General features: G+C 37.2%; 1 protein-coding gene across 1 annotated transcript; it reads right to left on the bottom strand.

Annotated features, from left to right (window-relative positions):
* Positions 1-828: 828 nt before the first annotated feature.
* dqx1 (DEAQ box RNA-dependent ATPase 1) lies at positions 829-21,308 on the bottom strand. Its single transcript, XM_067406059.1, has 12 exons — positions 20,887-21,308; positions 18,160-18,513; positions 15,376-15,569; positions 14,915-15,296; positions 14,196-14,465; positions 14,024-14,123; positions 11,948-12,106; positions 11,647-11,838; positions 10,466-10,591; positions 10,206-10,396; positions 8,060-8,250; positions 829-7,976 (listed from the first exon to the last, which is right to left on the bottom strand). The coding sequence occupies exons 2-12, from the start codon at positions 18,454-18,456 to the stop codon at positions 7,808-7,810; spliced, it is 2,271 nt and encodes a 756-aa protein (XP_067262160.1). The 5' UTR covers positions 18,457-18,513; positions 20,887-21,308; the 3' UTR covers positions 829-7,807.
* Between the last annotated feature and the right edge of the window lie 903 nt (positions 21,309-22,211).

Here is a 22,211-nt window from a genome sequence, read left to right as displayed (position 1 = left end):
GCGATTTTTTTTTTTTTTTTTTTTTTTTTTTTTACACCTTGTTACACTTGCGGTGTTCCGGATCAAAAATAACCTGCCTACAAAAAAAACTGCTTGTAAATCTCTCGTTATGCTATATTATTTCCAAACTTTTGATTCAATCGTTTTGTCAACTTATTTACTGTCAATCAGCACAGGTTTTGTATTTCTTTGTGAAGCTTTTATTGATTTTAAGTTTTTTTTTTTTTTTAGGTGAATAAGGCTACATTCACACTGCGAGCCTTAGGCCCAGATTTACTAAACGGGGCGAATACCAGTAAATTGACTAGCGTAAACATTAGTAAATTGCATGACGTGATTCATTTAAATACTCTCCTCCCATATATTTTGCGTCTGAAAGGGAAACTCCTACAAATGCATATGCATTGTCAGCCGCAAACACAACTCAGTCCACACCTTTTCAGTGCTAATTTTGCACTGTCTTTAGTAAACCCGACAGTTTAACGCCAAAAGAGGGTTTTTGCTGTCGCAAGCAGTTAGTAAATCTGGCCCTTAATGCTCCATTCTGATTTTTGCTCAGATCTGATATTTTTGTATAGCTGTTCACATTGATGTTTTAAATGTGGCCAATATCAGATTTCCAGTGTGAACATATCATGGTTCTGAACTGACCTGCATGCGCAAAAGAATGATACAAACGGGGTTGCCAGGTTTTCACCAAAAATCCACTCACCAAAAAGTCTAAAACTAGCCCAATCCATTCTGTGTGGTATCCTGTAAAAATCGTGAGTTAAATATCACATTAGTGCGGTCGCTTCAACTCGAGGCAACAGTGAAAAGGTGACCTAATTCTGGGGGAAAATCGCAGACACAGCACGCTGTCATATGGAAGTAAACACGGAGGGCATTAAAATAAGCGATTACGCGTTTATTTATGGTGTGATTTTAAAGGAGTGTCATTTTTGACCCGGAACACCAAATAAGGTAAAGGAGGGCAGACTGGTTGCAAAATAATAAGGATTTAGACATGAATACATTTGTTATACTTAAAAACCAAAACTGTGATTCAAAAAACTCCACAATTTTTAATTAGTGTTCAAATTTTCCACTGTATTAAAATCACATTTGTACACTCAAGAGTTCACACACAAAATAGAAAGTCTTCTAGGAGAGAGACAGTGCAACAAGATATAGAAAAATACAAAAACAATCTACAAGGAGTAAACGGCAACAACCTCTAAAACCACGAAACACAATCATAGGATTCACACAAACTGAACCCTGAACAATCACAGTGTTGATCAATCTGTTCACAAGTGTCTTTCACTCATGTTCAGTGTATCACAGCAGAGAATCAAGGGAGATGATGAACTTGGACCATTTATGATACCAAAAACAAAACAAAACTTGTGGAAAACAAAGGGAACATTGTTTGGGAACATTAATTCAGTGGTTCATCCTGAAATGTGTTCGGGTCAATGGGAAGGTTGAGTGATATCAGCTGAATGATGTTTGTTGTGCTGCTCATCTTGGACTAAAGGCCCGTTCACAATAACTGTGAAGTCCACGCCACAATTATAATGATAATGACACAGAGGAATGATATAAACATTGACAGCCAATCAGAATCCATCCTATGGAAGCCCATTTCCATTACACAAGAAACAAAATAATGACATCAAAAGTTGAAATTATGACAGTGTCATAATTATGAGAGTCAAAATTTACAAAAATGTGAAATTATGATGTACAAAGTCATGATTATTAGATTAAAAAGTTGAATTTATGATATACCAAGTCAAAATTTTGAGATGAAAAGTCAAACTTACAGTATGACATAAAAAGTTGAAATTATGACATAGTAAGTCATAATTATGAGATAAAAAGTCTAAATTATAACTTAAAAAGTCATGACATACTAAGTCTTAATTATGATACAAAAGTTGAAATTATGACATACCAAGTCAAAATTATGAGATGAAAAGTCAAACTTAAGACATAAAACGTTGAAGTTATGACAGTCAATTATGAGATAAGTCAAATTTATGACGTCATAATTCTGAGATAAAAAATTATAATAAATTATTTAAAAAGTCGTGACATACTAAGTCATAATTCTGAGATAAAGTCAAAGTTATGACATTATGGCATAAAAAGTTGAAATTATGACATGTAAGTCATAATGAGATAAAGTCAAAATCATTACTTAAACATACTAAGTCTTAATTATGAGATAGTCAAAATTATGAAAAAAATGTGAAATTATGATATACAAAGTCATAATTATGAGATAAAACAGTTGACATTATGACATACAAAGTCAAAATTATGAGATAAAAAGTCAAATTTATGACATAAAAAGTTGAAATGATGAAACAGCAAGTCATAATTATGAGATAAAGTCGAAATTGACAAATAGTTCAAATTAAAAGTGATAATGAGATAAAAAGTCCAAACTAAGTCCTGACTTATGCATGTCTTATGTCAATTTCGTCTCGTGTCATAATTTCAATTTAATATGTCATGAGTTTTTAAGTAATGACTTTTCATCTCATAATTATGACTTACAAAAGAATGTTTTTTATGTGGCAGAAATGGGCTTCCATACTATCCTGCTTTAAAGAGCTCGAGCATTTAAAGTGGCAGGTGACAAAACTGCAGAGCGCTTATAATAAACAGAACATTATGTTGCATTAATGTGGATACTAATATAATTCTGGTTATAGTTCTCGTTCTTTGTGTGAACGGGCCTGAAGAGCCTGAAGCTCACACTGAGTGAACACAAGCCGGAAAACTCGATTTGGCTGAGGGGAGGAAGGAGGAGAACGTCTGAATACAGATAAAGAGGCAAAACAGAACACGTGAACCGTGAAGAAGTGTTTACGAGAGCACAACACAAATATAACAGAGAGAACGAGAACATTGTGATGCCGCTCTGTCTTGACAGGACCACGTGTGAATGACAGAATGACAATCACACCATTTCCGGAAAATGCTTTAGTGATGCGGGTGCAGAATTACGCAAAAGTGTATAACAGCAGAGACCTCCGCGGACTGTGTCTCGCACATACACAATTGCACGTGTCAAACAGAGCGATCCTAATGCCAAGTTTATCACTCGTTCAGTGATTGGCAGCCAGCTGGAGTCGAGTTGAAATCTGAAGTTTCCAACTGCTGATGCCAGTGTAGAAACGCTCTTTTTCAGGGAAGATTACTTCCGCCATGGACAAAAATATAAAAAGCTAATTAAGACTTTATCTCGCAATACTGACTTTTTCCGGAATTCTGAGTTTTATATCTCACAATTCTGACTTTTTTTCCGGAATTCTGAATTTATTTCTTGGGATTCTGAGTTTACATCTTGCAATTCTGACTTTTTTCCCCTCAGAATTCTGAGTTTATATGTCGCAATTCTGACTTTTTTCTCGGAATTCTGACTTTTTTCAGGCAATTCTGAATTTATGTCTCGCAGTTCTGACTTTTTTCCCAGAATTCTGAATTTACATCTTGTAATTCTGACTTTTTTCCAGAATTCTAAGTTTACATCTTGCAATTCTGAATTTATTTCTTGGAATTCTGAGTTTATTTCTCACAGTTTTTACTTTTTTCCTCCGATTTCTGACTTTTTTCCAGAATTCTGAATTTATTTCTTGGGATTCTGAATTTACATCTTGTAATTCTGAATGTATTTCTTGGATTTCTGACTTTTTTCCGGAATTCTGAATTTACATCTCGCAATTCTGACTTTTCCCCTTAGAATTCTGAGTTTACATCTTGTAATTCTGACTTTTTCCCCAGAATTCTGAATTTACATCTTGTAATTCTGAATGTATTTCTTGGAATTCTGACTTTTTTCCGGAATTCTGAATTTACATCTCGCAATTCTGACTTTTCCCCTTAGAATTCTGAGTTTACATCTTGTAATTTTGACTTTTTTCACAGAATTCTGAGTTTACATCTGGCGATTCTGAATTTATTTCTTGGAATTCTGAATTTATATCTCGCAGTTCTGACTTTTTTCCCCAGAATTCTGAATTTACATCTTGCAATTCTGACTTTTTTCAGGCAATTCTGAATTTATATCTCCCAGTTCTGACTTTTTTCCCAGAATTCTGAATTTACATCTCGCAATTCTGACTTTTTTCCCAGAATTCTGAATTTACATCTTGTAATTCTGAATTTATTTCTTGGAATTCTGAATTTATATCTCGCAGTTCTGACTTTTTTCCCCAGAATTCTGAATTTACATCTTGTAATTCTGAATGTATTTCTTGGAATTCTGACTTTTTTCCCAGAATTCTGAGTTTACATCTTGCAATTCTGACTTTTTTCCTGCAATTCTGAATTTACATCTTGTAAATGCCAAGCAATTCTGACTTTTTTCCGGAATTCTGAATTTACATCTCGCAATTCTGACTTTTCCCCTTAGAATTCTGAGTTTACATCTTGTAATTTTGACTTTTTTCACAGAATTCTGAGTTTACATCTGGCGATTCTGAATTTATTTCTTGGAATTCTGAATTTATATCTCGCAGTTCTGACTTTTTTCCCCAGAATTCTGAATTTACATCTTGCAATTCTGACTTTTTTCAGGCAATTCTGAATTTATATCTCCCAGTTCTGACTTTTTTCCCAGAATTCTGAATTTACATCTCGCAATTCTGACTTTTTTCCCAGAATTCTGAATTTACATCTTGTAATTCTGAATTTATTTCTTGGAATTCTGAATTTATATCTCGCAGTTCTGACTTTTTTCCCCAGAATTCTGAATTTACATCTTGTAATTCTGAATGTATTTCTTGGAATTCTGACTTTTTTCCCAGAATTCTGAGTTTACATCTTGCAATTCTGACTTTTTTCCTGCAATTCTGAATTTACATCTTGTAAATGCCAAGCAATTCTGACTTTTTTCCGGAATTCTGAATTTACATCTCGCAATTCTGACTTTTCCCCTTAGAATTCTGAGTTTACATCTTGTAATTTTGACTTTTTTCACAGAATTCTGAGTTTACATCTGGCGATTCTGAATTTATTTCTTGGAATTCTGAATTTATATCTCGCAGTTCTGACTTTTTTCCCCAGAATTCTGAATTTACATCTTGCAATTCTGACTTTTTTCAGGCAATTCTGAATTTATATCTCCCAGTTCTGACTTTTTTCCCAGAATTCTGAATTTACATCTCGCAATTCTGACTTTTTTCCCAGAATTCTGAATTTACATCTTGTAATTTTGACTTTTTTCACAGAATTCTGAGTTTACATCTGGCCATTCTGAATTTATTTCTTGGAATTCTGAATTTATATCTCGCAGTTCTGACTTTTTTCCCCAGAATTCTGAATTTACATCTTGCAATTCTGACTTTTTTCAGGCAATTCTGAATTTACATCTCGCAATTCTGACTTTTCCCCTTAGAATTCTGAGTTTACATCTTGTAATTTTGACTTTTTTCACAGAATTCTGAGTTTACATCTGGCCATTCTGAATTTATTTCTTGGAATTCTGAATTTATATCTCGCAGTTCTGACTTTTTTCCCCAGAATTCTGAATTTACATCTTGCAATTCTGACTTTTTTCAGGCAATTCTGAATTTATATCTCCCAGTTCTGACTTTTTTCCCAGAATTCTGAATTTACATCTCGCAATTCTGACTTTTTTCCCAGAATTCTGAATTTACATCTTGTAATTCTGAATTTATTTCTTGGAATTCTGAATTTATATCTCGCAGTTCTGACTTTTTTCCCCAGAATTCTGAATTTACATCTTGTAATTCTGAATGTATTTCTTGGAATTCTGACTTTTTTCCCAGAATTCTGAGTTTACATCTTGCAATTCTGACTTTTTTCCTGCAATTCTGAATTTACATCTTGTAAATGCCAAGCAATTCTGACTTTTCCCCTTAGAATTCTGAGTTTACATCTTGCAATTTTGACTTTTTTCACAGAATTCTGAGTTTACATCTGGCCATTCTGAATTTATTTCTTGGAATTCTGAATTTATATCTCGCAGTTCTGACTTTTTTCCCCAGAATTCTGAATTTACATCTTGCAATTCTGACTTTTTTCAGGCAATTCTGAATTTACATCTCGCAATTCTGACTTTTCCCCTTAGAATTCTGAGTTTACATCTTGTAATTTTGACTTTTTTCACAGAATTCTGAGTTTACATCTGGCGATTCTGAATTTATTTCTTGGAATTCTGAATTTATATCTCGCAGTTCTGACTTTTTTCCCCAGAATTCTGAATTTACATCTTGCAATTCTGACTTTTTTCAGGCAATTCTGAATTTATATCTCCCAGTTCTGACTTTTTTCCCAGAATTCTGAATTTACATCTCGCAATTCTGACTTTTTTCCCAGAATTCTGAATTTACATCTTGTAATTCTGAATTTATTTCTTGGAATTCTGAATTTATATCTCGCAGTTCTGACTTTTTTCCCCAGAATTCTGAATTTACATCTTGTAATTCTGAATGTATTTCTTGGAATTCTGACTTTTTTCCCAGAATTCTGAGTTTACATCTTGCAATTCTGACTTTTTTCCTGCAATTCTGAATTTACATCTTGTAAATGCCAAGCAATTCTGACTTTTCCCCTTAGAATTCTGAGTTTACATCTTGCAATTTTGACTTTTTTCACAGAATTCTGAGTTTACATCTGGCCATTCTGAATTTATTTCTTGGAATTCTGAATTTATATCTCGCGGTTCTGACTTTTTTCCCCAGAATTCTGAATTTACATCTTGCAATTCTGACTTTTTTCAGGCAATTCTGAATTTACATCTCGCAATTCTGACTTTTCCCCTTAGAATTCTGAGATTACATCTTGTAATTTTGACTTTTTTCACAGAATTCTGAGTTTACATCTGGCGATTCTGAATTTATTTCTTGGAATTCTGAATTTATATCTCGCAGTTCTGACTTTTTTCCCCAGAATTCTGAATTTACATCTTGCAATTCTGACTTTTTTCAGGCAATTCTGAATTTACATCTTGTAATTCTGAATTTATTTCTTGGAATTCTGAATTTATATCTCACAGTTCTTACTTTTTTCCCCAGAATTCTGAATTTACATCTTGTAATTCTGAATGTATTTCTTGGAATTTTGACTTTTTTCCCAGAATTCTGAGTTTACATCTGGCGATTCTGAATTTATTTCTTGGAATTCTGAATTTACATCTCGCAATTCTGACTTTTTTCCCAGAATTCTGAATTTACATCTTGTAATTCTGAATTTATTTCTTGGAATTCTGACTTTTTTCCGGAATTATGAATTTACATCTCGCAATTCTGAATTTATTTCTTGGAATTCTGAGCTTACCTTGTTCTCTGGAGAAAAGAAATCTGAGAAAAAAGTCTGAATTGTGAAATATAAACCCCAGAAAATATCAGCACTGCGAGATAAAAAGTCACAATTACCCTATTTCCATTTTTATTCCATGGCAGAAACAAGCTTCCATACAGCTCACTGCCAGCCGTGAGTCCTTTATTCAGCGAGAGAGAGCGTCCAATCACAGACGAGCAAGTAAAACCTCATTTATGACTGATTTGACTGTAGTCTTAATCATGTGAGTGGACATGATTGAGCTTCATCTGATTGGCTGCAGGAAGCCGATAGTGTGTTTGCTGGACTCGCTTCCCTTACTTGATCCAGAAACATGTCTTTATTCATTATTAAAAATATATATATAAATATATATTTTATAGAATGTCAATTACAGAAATAACAAATCTGAGCCTGATTAAAGCTCGCGTGAGATTGACTCAGTTCTTCATTGCACCGCGGCCTGAGTTTGTGTGTTATTGCAACATCACAGGAAGCTGCTGCTCAGTTACTGTACGCTGCACGTCTCTGCGCTGGACTCATTGCCCGCTTCGTCCTGAGGGTTCGCTTCCTGCTCATCCGGAGGAAATAAACTCTGTCTGAGGCCCATCAGCAGATCTCGGCCGTCACTGGGCGGAAGGTTCCCTAGATAGTACTGAGGCGCCAGCTCCACCAACCTACAACACACAGGTTTAAACCTTGGAGATAAGCCAGCTTCAACCACTGAAAGACCAGCAGGGATTGATACGATCATACTCACATTTGAGGGTGAATCTCAGATACGATGCAGATGCAGTTGTCGTGCGAGATGGTGAAGTCGTGATAAAGCACCCAGCTGGGCGGGTCGGGCCGCGGCCGGCGGCAGTGGTACGACGAGAACGGGTGGAGGTGAGCCACGTGCCGGTGTGTGAGCAGCAGATAGTTCCCAGAGCCGTCAACGTCATGAGCAACCTGAAGATCAGACACACGGCAGACTTAAAACTGATTATGTACCGCCATCACAGCGCAATAAACCTCAACCTGAAGCTGAGCGCTGAGACTGAAATTAAACCGCTTTCATTTGGCTTTGTAAACTAATTCCTGTGCTTCATGTTAGCTAATTAACACAAATAAATACAAATAATGACAAATATTATTCTGTTATTTGTTAACAGTATTATAGTTTGAGTTCTATGCCTTTCATTGAAATGCAAATCAAACACATTATGGGGTTTTAACAATAATAATAAAGTTCTTTGGGTTTACTTTAATTTACTTTAATTACTATGATTTTTAATGCAATGCAAATTTAAAAGATTATGAAATTGTAATAATAACAACAACTAGATAAAAAAAAGTTTGTCAAGACAAACTCTGATGTTGGCTTGAAAAAGCCTGACCAAAAGTCTGAATAATTTTTAAAAGCTTAAAGTTGGAAGGTTCTCAGTTTGAAGTAGTTTGAACATGTTTTATCATGTTGCTAGCATTAATTAGCATGTTGCTAACATAATTTAACATATTGGCTAACATGAATTAGCATGTTTTAACATGTTGCTAGCATTAATTAGCATGTTTGCTAATATAATTTAACATATTGCTAACATGAATTAGCATGTTTGCTAGCATGATTAAGCATGTTGTTAACCTGTTTTAAACACAATGCTAACATGGATTAGCAGTTTGCTAGCATTAATTAGCATGTTGCTAATATAATTTAACATATTGTTAACATGAATTAGCATGTTTGCTAGCATGATTAAGCATGTTGTTAACCTGTTTTAAACAATGATAACATGGATTAACATGTTTTAGTATGTTGCTAGTATGAATTAACATGTTAACATGAATTAGCAAATTTTAACACATTGCTAACAGTAATTAACATGATGAATTAGCATGTTGGTAACATGATTTAGTTATTATTTATTATTTAACATGTTTTAACATGTTTGCTAGCATTACTTATTTAACAAATATTTAACACATTGTTAACATTAGTTATCATTTTTAACACATTGCTAGCATGAATTAGCATGTTTGTTAATATGATTGAATATGTTAACATTTTAACACATTGCTAACATGGATTAGCATGTTTTAGCCCATTGCATGAATTAACATGTTTCAACATGTTTGCTAACATTTTTAACATGTTAACCTGAATTAGCATGTTTTAGCATGTTTTAACACATTAGCATGTTTTAACATGAATTAGCATGTTGTTACCACATTTTAAAAACTGTTAGCATTAATTAACATGTTAGCACATTTTAAAACACTGGTAACATGAATTTTTTAACATGTTGTTAACATGAATTAGCATGTTTTAGCAAGTTTTATCATGTTGCTAACATGAAATAACAAATTGCTAATATGAATGAGCACATTGCTAATATGAATTAGCATTTTGCTAACATGATGCAAGCACATTTGCTAGCGTGAAATAGCATGTTTTAACACATTGCTAGCATGAATTTGCATGTATTAACATGTTGTTAACATGTCCTAAGGTAGTTGCTAGGCTTAGCTAGTGACAGATACTTGATGGATGAAGCTCAAATACTATTAGGTTTATTGTATAAAAGTTTTGACTCCCTCAATGAAAGTCTATGGGATTTTTCGTAGTTTTGATCATCCATTTAACGAAAATTGTACGTCGGATCAGTTTGAAGCGATACAGCACACCGAGTCTGAATTTCTGACCCGAGTTCGGTGGTTCTAGCTTGAAAGCCCTAGGAGGAGTTTAGAGTCTGAAATTTTAGTCTCAGAAGAGCATTTCAGTATGTTGACTTTCTCAATAATAATGAAGGTTTTTGGGTTTAATTACAGTCGGCTGTGTTGGTCAGAACGTCTGTCAGCCAATCAGAGTCCAGCATTCTAGAGCGCCGCGCTTTATTAACCGGCTCACTATGAGCGTGTGCGTTTACCTTCAGGAAGAAGCCTGATATCAGAGCTCTCTTTATATTGGTGCTGTTATCCTGGCAACCAAAGGCGGGAGGAGAGACGGGCAACTCGATTCGCTGCATCACCTCCAGTAGCTCGGCCCTAATCACCACAGCCAATCGTAACGCAGAGGCGTTCAAGAAGTTTGTCCGGCACCAGACCTCATCTTCATTATCTGAGGAGACACAGGAACATTAGTTTCCAGTGATCCAGTGCGAAGCATTAGTATGATGACGTCACTCACGCTGCAGATATGCATTATAGACGTTGATGAGGGTCATGTGATCTCCCTCCGGATGCAGCAGGGGCCGTCTGTGCGTCGCAGCAGCCTCCTCTTTATTAACCGGAGGTGTGATGAAGCACGGCGGAGCTGGAAGTCATCAAACACACAGTCTCGTCACACTGAAGGCTTTGGTGTGTGTAAGCGTGAGATATAATAAAGAATATAGAACCCAAGAGGCGACACTCTGATACTTTTTTGGGTAACAGCCACTAGATGGCGCTCCGGTAGCGCGGACGCCATTATGGGGTGAAAATACTAACTGGACCATAGAATCCTTCACATCTTACGCACCCAAAATCGGCGAATTTTACAACCAAATCAGAAGCGCAATAGAACAGATTTTTAAATTAAGTGAGCAGTAAATTGTATGGCTCCTACAGTAAATGTTGTATTGTCTTATATATGTTTTATTTTACCAGTTGTGGAATCCAACCATTCAACCATCTGAGATAATGTAGTTAGCCTACTTTATTGAGTATTTCCATTTTATGCAACTTTACACATTTATTAATAGTAAACTAATAATTAATACATTTAAGATTATCATGTTTGCAGCAAACAATATATTTCAGACCTTCTGGAGTAATAGTAATAATATTTAGGACTGAATTGAAATAGGCTATTTTGTACGTTTTAATGGATCATGCAACAAACATAATGATCTTATAATACATGATGCATTGCTGTGTCCGTTATCCCATAATTCCCACTTTTGCTTTAACGGACATTAGACAACACTGCAAAATCAAGCTGTTACTTATATTCATATATTTATTGTCCAGCATTTCCAACTTTTCTGATGCATGTCCTTAATTTAATTTCATATGTTGGTAATAGTTCAGTGTTTATAAGCCTTTTGAAGAATTTTAACCCAAATTACTGGATTTCTAGAGAGCAAAGGTTTTGTGAAAAAAGTGGAAGACTTAAACACAAAGTGTGTAAAATAAACTGTGAAAGGATTTGATGATCACTAGTGATAGTATTTTACTCTGTGTTGTCATCATTCAGGTTTTTTTTATCATAGCAGCTGATATTGCCATAGAAACTAGTGGACTGCGACTTGCTTTCACCACAGAAATGGCGCAGGTGTTGCAATGGATCGTTCTATTGAGTGTCGCTTCTTTGGATTCAGTATACAGTACCGGTCAGCATGGCAGCGATGGTCAGGAGCTCGTTGACGCAGTCGAACTCGCAGGACGCGATCAGAGCTTTGGCTAACGCCGGCTCCAGTGGAAGTTCAGACATGATGATTCCCACCTCCGACAGATTCCCGTCGTCATCGAGAGCCGCCAGATAGTCCAGATCCTCCAGCGCCTGCATCAGCGCCTCAGGAGCTGCACAAACATACATGAGCTTTCTCAAAATGCAGCAGGGTTTCCGCTGGAAACATCATGTCTGGTGTAATAACTGCTTCCATGGAAGAACTCTAGTCTGAAATCTGACCTGGCCGGTCCAGGAACTTGCACTGGCCCATGTCAGCGATGTCCAGCCTCTTGAGGAGCAGCACCAGGTGACTGAGGTTGGCTTCGGCGACCGCTGGACAGCGAGCCGCAGGCATCTCCTCCTCATACATCAGCTGAGAGTACAGCCGAAAACACACACCTGCGAACACAACACAGCCCTGCCATCCTTCACGTAAATCACACACAGTTATTGAACTGAACGGAATCAACACCAGCAAATCTGACTTCGTTTTACTCACATTTTAGTCTGAATTGTTTTAGTTTTAGTCAACAGAGGTAGGTGACATGGGAGAGCCTTTAATCAAGACCTCAGTTTTACTTTCATTTAAAAAAAATCCAAAGCTTAAAGGGATAGTTCACCCAAAAATGAAAATTTTATGTTTATCTGCTTACCCCCAGCGCATCAAAGATGTAGATGACTTTGTTTCTTCAGTCGAACACAAATTATGATTTTTAACTCCAACCGTTTCAGTCTGTCTGTTATATAATGCGTGGCAATGGGAACTTAGAACTTAGTTGGACATGGTGTGTTTTAGAAGTAAAAAAAATGATATAAATACTGTTCGGTTTCTCACACAAACTGATAATTTTGTGTCTTAGGACATCAGCGTGTCGTCACGAGCCGCAGGGTTTAATCTGGATTTGTCTGTGCATGTTTTTTTACTCTTATAGACTGAGTTCCCATTGACACACATTATACGACTGACAGACGGCAACGGTTGGAGTTAAAAATCATCATTTGTGTTCTACTGAATAAACAAAGTCACCTACATCTTGGATGCCCTGGGGGTAAGCCGATAAACATCAAATTTTCATGTGAACTATCCCTTTAATGTCACTGTAACATTTGTGTACTTTGTCCAGAGAACATGTTTTATATAAACTGAAGATCATCAGCACAGAAATGGTATGAAATACTATACTTCTGAAAAATAGAGCATATACAGAGAGAACAACAGTGGTCCCAAAATCGACCCCTGAGGAACGCCACTTTCTAAAGGAGCCAGTGTGGAGGAAAAGTCTCCCAGATAATAACCCTCATGGGTTCGATTACCAGGAAATGCATCAACTGGCCAAATGTAAGCAGTGAACACAATGTGAGTCGCTTCGGATAAAAGCATCTGCCAAATGCATAAATGCATAAATTTTCAATTCATAAGTTTCTCCTTTCTATGAAACGCAGTATGCTTAGTGGATGGGACCGAACTAACAAAGCACCATAAAAGTACTTAGAGCATGTATGGACCACTTTTATGATGCTTTTGCTTCTTTTTGAAGCTTTAGTTTCACTCATTGTAAAATTTCAACAGAAGAAAGAAAGTCATATGGGTCTAAAACAAGGTTCTCTCTTTTTTTTTTTGTATTCCATTAAAGTGTCGTATTGTTCTATTTCAAAGGTTCCTAATGTTGTTTTAGAGTCTCCTACAACAGGTTTACATGCATCTAAGTTCAAACAACACTTTCTTTTTCTCATAATATCCACTGCAGCATCAGCTCTTTTCTCACAGTGTCTGAAGCGGTTCTATCAAAGATTCGGTCTCTCTAAAACCCCACCTTTCTGAGAGCTGCTCTGCTCTGATTGGTCAGATGACCGACCCTGTCTGTTGTGATTGGTCAGAAACCAAACTCTCATTATCATATCTGAATCTCAGCTCTTGATTCACAGAGATACGAACAGTAACAGTTTTACCATATCAATCTCATCAAAGTGGATTTGCTTTGGCAGCAGAAAACAGCGTCTTCTCGACATGAACAACACAAACTCTTCCAGTCTCAGATACAATACAGTGATTGAGGGCGGGGCAAAGAGACGCTGTTCAGCCAATGAAGACCACAGACTGGCTTTATGCAAATTAGTTATAAATCAATGTAGGTTCAGCAGGAAGAGAGACTGGAATTACTGACGACTCGTTTCAGTTCAGAATCTCTTTTAGGAGACACAAACTTTATCTGCACTGTGATCTTTGAAACTTTGCAGACCTTCTGCATTCACAAACAGCTCTTTTAGACACAAAAGCATAATAGGGGCACTTTAATAACGTGTTGGTTTACCCACCAGGCAGTTTGGCGTTGACCCTCCGGGCTCGCGTGTCGGCCTGCTGTTTGCTGATGGGCTGCTGAAGCTGTGAATCCGCTCGGATCTGTGGGTTGTAGATCTGTGGAGGAACAGCAGGGTGAACATCACTGAGCCTTGTGCGTCAGAACCTACACAATCTCCGCAGACTCACGGTCTTCAGCTGGACGCCGGTGTCGATGACGTAACGGATGTTGAGGAGGGAGAACGACGCCTCTCCTAAGACGTCGGTGAGGACGACCCTGCGCCTGTGGGCCGGAGTCTCCTGCTCGTCCTGCTGCGTGTCCCCGACGCTCTCGGTGTCGTAAAGCTCCTGCGTCGAGCCTCCGACGGCAGCGTGCAGCGCGATCACGCGCAGAGACGACAGATGAGCGCTCAGAGACACACACTCCTTCTCCAGCGCCGCACGACACTCCTGGATCTCCTGACAAACACATCAAACATCCTGGTCAAATGTACATCTCTCAAGGATCAACTCATTACAGGGTTTTCTGTGCATGTATAAAAATATTTATTTAACCTGTTAACTCGATCTCAAATATGAGGATTTGATAGGATCCTTTCCTCTGTAACTGTTTAAGTAGTATGAATTATTTTTCTCAGCTGACTTTGTGAATTAACTTGCAGCGAGTTTCTCCTTCAGAATGAGGTCAGTTTGCTCAAGGGACTGAAGGAGGGAGTGACGCTGTTGACAAAAGGTGAGTCCATGTTTGTGTGTGACTGAAATGAGGAGATCAGTGTGCTGAGATGATACAGGACTGCTTTACATTACTCACATGTGAGAGAGAAAAGAGGAGGAACTAATATATATATAAAAATGGAATTACAAAAGAAATAAGCAAAAATACATAGTCTGTAAAATGAGACACACACCTGCACGCTGGGGAGGAACACTAGTATATCGCCTTCCTCTCCCCTGCGGTGCAGATCCAGGATCATGTGACAGGAAGCTGTGACCAGGTCGCGTCCCGTCGGCGGGTCCCGGTACAAAATCTCCACGGTGGTGGTTTGCGAGGGAACGCTGAGGTGAGGAACGCTCTCTCCCAGGAAGCTGGCGAAGGTCTGAGCGGCGGCGGGCGCCGTGAGCACCAGGACCCGGAGTTCGTGGCGCTGCTGGCACACGTCACGCAGCAGCCCCAGCAGGACGTCCGTGGCCACCGTGCGCTCCTGAGCCTCGTCGATGACCAGAACCCCGTACTGCCGCAGCAGAGGGTCTGACATCATTTCCTCCAGCAAGAGGGAGTCCGTCACAAACCTGCAGATTTCCAGCAAAAGCATTACTACGTGATTAATGAGCAGCAGCTGAGAGCAACGAGCGTGTCGCGGCCTCGTACCGCAGTATGGTGTCCGGGGTGCAGCCGTCCTCGTGCGGGACCCTGTAGCCCACCTCCAACCCCAGACTCAAGTCCATCTCATCGGCCACTCTGAGCGCCAGACTGCAGGCGGCCGCCGCGTACGGCTGACAGCAACACACCAGACCCTGAGAGAACTCATGTGACAGAGCGTACTCCACACACCACTGAGGAACCTACACACACACCAGAGAGAGAGGCACGTCAGAGGACAGAACACAATACAATACAATTAAATACAACAGGCTAAAATAGAATAGAATAGAATAGAATAGAATAGAATAGAATAGAACCATACAATTTAGCAGGACAGAATAGAATAGAAAAGAATGGGACCAAATAGAACATGACAAGGGAAATAGAACAGAATGGGATGGAACAGGACAGATTAAAAGGAATAGAATAGAATAGAATAGAACAGAACACAAATTAGAATAGAACAGAACAGAACACAAAAAAACAGAGTATGACTGAATTGAACAACTGAATTGAAAACAACAGAACAGATTAAAAAGAATCAAACAAAATAGAATACAACAATAGAATAGGACAAAACAGAACAGACTAGAATTTTACAGGACAGAATAGAACAGAATGGGATGGAACAGAACAGATTAAAAAGAAAAGAACGGATAGAATAGAATAGAATAGATTAAAAGGAATAGGATAGAATAGAATAGAATGGTACAGAACAAAACAAAACACAAAAGAACAGAGTATGACTGAATTGAACAGAATGGATGGAAATAATATAGAATTGAATAAAACCATACAATTTAGCAGAACAGAATAGAATAGAAAAGAATGGGACCAAATAGAACATGACAGGGGGAACAGAACAGAATTGGATGGAACAGAACAGATTAAAAGGAATAGAATAGAATAGAACACAAAAGAACAGAACACAAAATAGAATAGAACAGAATAGAACACAAAAGAACAGAACACAAAAAAACAGAGTATGACTGAATTGAACAACTGAATTGAAAACAACAGAACAGAATAGAATGGAACAGAACAGATTAAAAAGAATCAAACAAAATAGAATACAACAATAGAATAGGACAGAACAGAACAGACTAGAATAGAACAAGACAGACTAGAACAAGACAGAATAGAACAGAATGGGATGGAACAGAACAGATTAAAAAGAAAAGAATGGATAGAATAGAATAGAATAGATTAAAAGGAATAGGATAGAATAGAATAGAATGGTACAGAACAAAACAAAACACAAAAGAACAGAGTATGACTGAATTGAACAGAATGGATGGAACAGAACAGATTAAAAAGAATAGAATAGAATAGAATAGAATAGAATAGAATAGAATAGAATAGAATAGAACCATACAATTTAGCAGAACAGAATAGAATAGAAAAGAATGGGACCAAATAGAACATGACAGGGGGAATAGAACAGAATTGGATGGAACAGAACAGATTAAAAGGAATAGAATAGAATAGAATAGAAAAGAACATAATAAAATAGATCAAAATAAAATAGTACAGAACAGAATATAATAGAACAGAACAGATTAAATATTATAGAATAAAACAGAACAGAACAGAGTATGACCGAATTGAACAAAATAAAACGGGGTGGAACAGAACAGATTAAAAAGACTAGACTAGACTAGAATGGGACAGGACAGAATGGGAAAATATAACAAGAATAGAACAAAATAAAATAGAACAGAAGAGGACAAAGAATAAAATGGGACAGAACAAGAAAAGAGAGTAGAATAGAATAGGATGGAATAGAACACAGTAGAATATGACTCAATTACTTCTTTCTTTCAGAAATCAAACCTGCAGTCTTCTCGTTACAGCCCTGGGGAATGTTCTGGGATAACACACGTAATACACTCTTTTGGTAACATCTGTGGCACACTGTCCATCACCACACAAGAGTCGCGCTGACAGTAAACAATTACAGAGGAAGTCTACGGGTCAGGTGTCCTAAAGGTACATGCAGCTTGTATTTCTGCTAAACTGCTTGCTAATTCTTCCTTACAAAGCTATTTATGATTTGATCTGAAAACATCATTTTGTGGAAACTATGATACAATTTATTTTTCAGGATTCTATGATGAATAGAACAGCATTATTTTGAAACATGAATCTGTTGTATGATTATTAATGTCTTTACTGTCACTTTTGATCAATTTAATGCATCCTTGCGTTTTTACAACAGCAACAAAAAAATCGTATTGACCACAAACTTTCAAACACTAGTGTACTTCCTGTGGAACTGATCCATATGAACAGTGCCTTAAGAAGAGAGAGGAAACAAGATTGGTCAGTCCAGTCTTCCAGCATTTCTCAACATCTGTGTCCTTCATATTTTATTATGTAGTAACGGTGCTATAAAACCAATAAACCATCTAATTCACTGCACCGCACACTGTGCCTAACAGCAACCTTTAGCCGTGACTAATTACGTCACCTCCTTTTCTTTGCTTTTAGAGACTGACGGACAAGATATCTTTCAGTGATAAACATCATGACACAGATGCCGTTCATTAAGCCTAACATGAACCTCTGGATGAATGAGTGATGATCTTTTCAGTCACTAATAGCAGGTGCATTAATAGTTGGACTGGACAGGTGTTAACAATGCCATTGATAACATCAATAATGTGGCTTTGAAATAACACTGTAACTATGATATTTATAAGGTGCTGCAAATGCATTTTTGGACTTCACATTACATCAAACAACCATCAACAGATCATGAGTGTGAAGCAGCGAGTGTTTGTGCTCCACCTGTGTGCTCTTCCCCGTCCCTCCGTCTGCGCTCAGGACGATCATACTGTGCGACTCCATGTGCTCCAGCAGACTGAACTTCAGACTCCACACGGGCAGCTGCTTCCTCTCCTCCAGCAGACTGTAGTAGCGGGAGGAAAACGGCAGCCCGTCGTAGGGGTTCACCTCCAGATCGGCCAGATCATCGTCCGCTCTCTCGCCGTCCTCCTCCAGGTCTCCAGACAGCAGAGACGATATGGAGAGATTGTCCAGAACTGAGAGCGCAGGAGAAGGTTTCGGGACAGCCGTGGAGGACATGCTGAACGTGGACGGGCCGCTGACAGAGCCCTGAGGTACCCCGCAAACTAAAATTACCTACACAGAAGAAATCGACAGGAGCTTAATTTGATGTCATGCATGTAAGCAAACATTTAACGTTTATAGGGACTAAAATGTAAACGCTTAAGAACAGAGCACTTAAGAAAACCCCATATTGATCAAACACCAGTGTGAATGTGGTTAGGGTTCACTACAGCTCAATACACCACAAAATACACAACAAACCAAGATCGATGAAACTGGTTGTACATTCATTACATCTATTTATAATGTGAATATAATCATGAAAATTTTTCCGCGACTTTGCATTTTGAACTTTTTCGAACTCTTCCTAGATCCTTTGTCCAATTTGCATGAAATTTGGTATGTAGCATCTACTCACACTCTAGGCAAAAATTGTATTAAAATATTTTTGATCGGCCAATCCGTTCTCGTATAGCGCGTCAACGAATTTGACGGTGAGCACTCAAAAATGAATTTGATGCTGCATCTTCGTAATGATTTGGTGTATCGACACTATCCTTGGTATATGTCATTATAGGCATGACTTGGGGGAACATGCACAGTATCATCACAGCGCCACCTACTGGTGCCGAGATGGAAAAAATGCTATTTTTGCTTATAACTTTAGAATGCCTTGTCCTAAAATCATGAGGATGGTCTCCTTAGATTCCTTGAGGCTTGCCGAGTTAAACGATATCCAATTTTGTCATAAAATGCTGTGTTTTTCGAATGCATGAATGGATTGTTATGAAACTCAGTATGATTCATTGAGGCCTGTAAAATTTTAGGTCAGCACCCTCTAGTGCTCAAGAGATATAATAAAATTTATTAAAATGCTTATAACATATGAAAAATTCAACATTGTCATTTAACTTACAACATTAGATTTGTTGGCTTATGTCGAGTCCTACGATACCAAATTTGACATATTCTACCATACTAACCGTCCGCCATATTGCAATTAATTCAAAACCTACTTTTTCGAACTCCTCCTATAAAATTTGACCGATTTGTACGAAATTTGGTATGTAGCATCAACAGACACTCATGACAAAAAGTTATAAAAAGATTTTTGATAGACCCAACCGTTGTTTTATACTGCGTCAACAAATTTGACAGCGAGAACACCAAAATTAATATGTGGCTGTATCTTTGCCGCAAAAGTTTTGTGTATTGACACGTAACTTGGTACATGTCATCACAGGCATGACTTGAGGGTGCATGCAGAGTTTCGTCACAGCGCCACCTACTGTTCAGTAGTTATAAACCATGATATTATGGTGCTTAAACTGATGTAGTTTAAACAGCTTTATCCTAACCTCATGATCACAGATGTCCACAAATATTTCCTTTTCTGCCCTTATTCGGCTTGACCCCGTAATTGCTGCTTGCAGCTATATTTGTTGTTCTTATTATTACAAAATAAAAATCTAAAAGTGACAAAAAGAAGAAATGTTACTAATGCACAATTTCTCTAAGACTAAGGAACAGCTGAACTACTTTTTCTTTCATCAGCAGCGAGTGCGAATGAAGTCAAGAAGAACAGCCGCTGAAGCTCTCAGTAATTCTACACATTTCAGGAATCCAGCACGTCCTCCAGCAACTCAAACAAATGCACTGCAAAAACGCAGGCTTCAGTGCATTATGTAAAGGACACTACAATGCTCAACACTATCCTGTTTCCCTCAGTGTTACGTAAACGAGTCACTATCACACTCTTTTTACTATCATTACTGCTACTTACACAATACAAGAGCTGTCTCAGGTTAGGAAGACGCTATCTGATAGCACATGCAGTAGAATAGAATTATAATGTGAATAAATTATATGTTAATACTACAACACAAGATATGTGAGGTGATGTTTAAACAAGGCACTGATGCATTTGGAAGCAACTGACCAGGAGACAAAACAAACCAGAACAAAGCAGAAACAAGGTTTTTGTGTGAGAATATGAGTGTCAGTGATATTGAGGTCAGATTAAAGCTCATCATAAACAACAAAACAACAGGGTAAAGCATGCAAAATCATCACTAAGCTTAAACATATCAGTGTTTTACATTATGCACATAGATCACACCCTAAACATGATTTTATTTGTATTTAAAGAATATAAAAGGACTGACATTTGTGTTTGATTCGAAAACAACCATGATAAACACTGTGATATAGCAGTAGGATAAGTCTAAATTAAATTTAGCATAACAGAGTCACTATTTTAAATTCAATAATGATGTAATGTGTAATGTTTTTTTTACATGATATGATGATAAATTCAGACGCGTTTCCTTTAAATCTGCATAATGACCGTGTATCAGCTGACTGTCAGAGATCAGACGACAACACGCCGAATAAAGAGCAGAATAAGGACAAAAACAAAGCAGAACGAGAGGAAAACACATTCACCTGAAGCACATTTTCATCTCAGATCCGCCAGACTAACCCGATGAAATCAAACGATGCAAATGAGAGAAACGCGTTAGTGTACATCCATCGAGACTCGCGATGACACGAAAAATAATATGATGTCCTTCAGAGAATAATGAGAATGTAAACGAAAGGCTTTAAAACTCGATCTGTGTCTGATTTAGTGCAATATTACGACATCATTCGTGACTGTTGACGGTATTTCATAGCCAGAGAGCGAAACTCCGCCGCCATGATGAAGCTCCTGCGCGACTCACCTCACGGGCCGCGTCTCAAACCCTGCCCCGCTGCTGCCTGGACAGCACGGGATTGCGACACACGCACTACTGACGCTCTGCACTAGGTAGGCGACTCAGGAGGTGTAGAGAACAGCCTCGTGCTCACCGGGCAGGTGGAGCTGAAACCTGAACCAGATAGTAGAGAAGAGAAAGGGTGGAGACCGACAACTAAATAGCCTAAATGATTGAATGTTCAATGAAGAAAACAACCAAGCAAAATAAATAGGTCAATGTACGATTATGAATTAAGAGTCGAGAAACATAAAATAAATTGAAGTTAAATTGAAGATAACATGTCCTACACACAAAAGCCCTCTTTATGTTAAAAATAAAAATTAGGGCTGTCAAATGATTAATCACGATTAATCGCATACAAAATAAAAGTTTGAGTTTGCCTAATATATGTGGGTGTACTGTGTGTAATTATTATGTATATATAAATACAAACACATCCATGTATATATTTGAGAAATATTTACAAGTATATGTATTTATTTATATTTTTATATAATTTATATTATATATATAAATAATTTTTTTGTACTTAAATAACATATTTCTCTTAAATATATACATGAATTTGTGTGTATTTATATATACATATTATTTACACACATTACTCACACATATATTATGCAAACTCAAACTTTTATTTTGTATGCGATTAATCACGATTAATCGTTTGACAGCCCTAATAAAAATACTTAGTTATATCTAAAGGAAATCTGGATACTCAGGACGTTCATTTCTTTTTTTAAATTAATTGATTTTTAAATGATTTTCTTAGTATTATTTAAATGCATGCTCTATATTTGGAAACATGTAATTTAGCCTGTCCTCATCATGAGGTCACAATGTAAAATTGCCAAACAAAGTGTTTTTAAATATGCAACAAATTAAAAAAATACATTTAAATTGAAATGCAGAGATCTGTAATATATCAAACAATACAAAAAGTAAGTCTTGAATTATATTTTCCATAAAAAATATCTTTCAAAGTTGTGTCCTCACTTTGCATAAATTTTT

The sequence above is a fragment of the Chanodichthys erythropterus genome, chromosome 13 (assembly GCF_024489055.1).
Source record: "Chanodichthys erythropterus isolate Z2021 chromosome 13, ASM2448905v1, whole genome shotgun sequence".
In the NCBI taxonomy this organism is placed as follows: domain Eukaryota; kingdom Metazoa; phylum Chordata; class Actinopteri; order Cypriniformes; family Xenocyprididae; genus Chanodichthys; species Chanodichthys erythropterus.
This window is presented reverse-complemented; position numbering and strand designations above follow the sequence as displayed.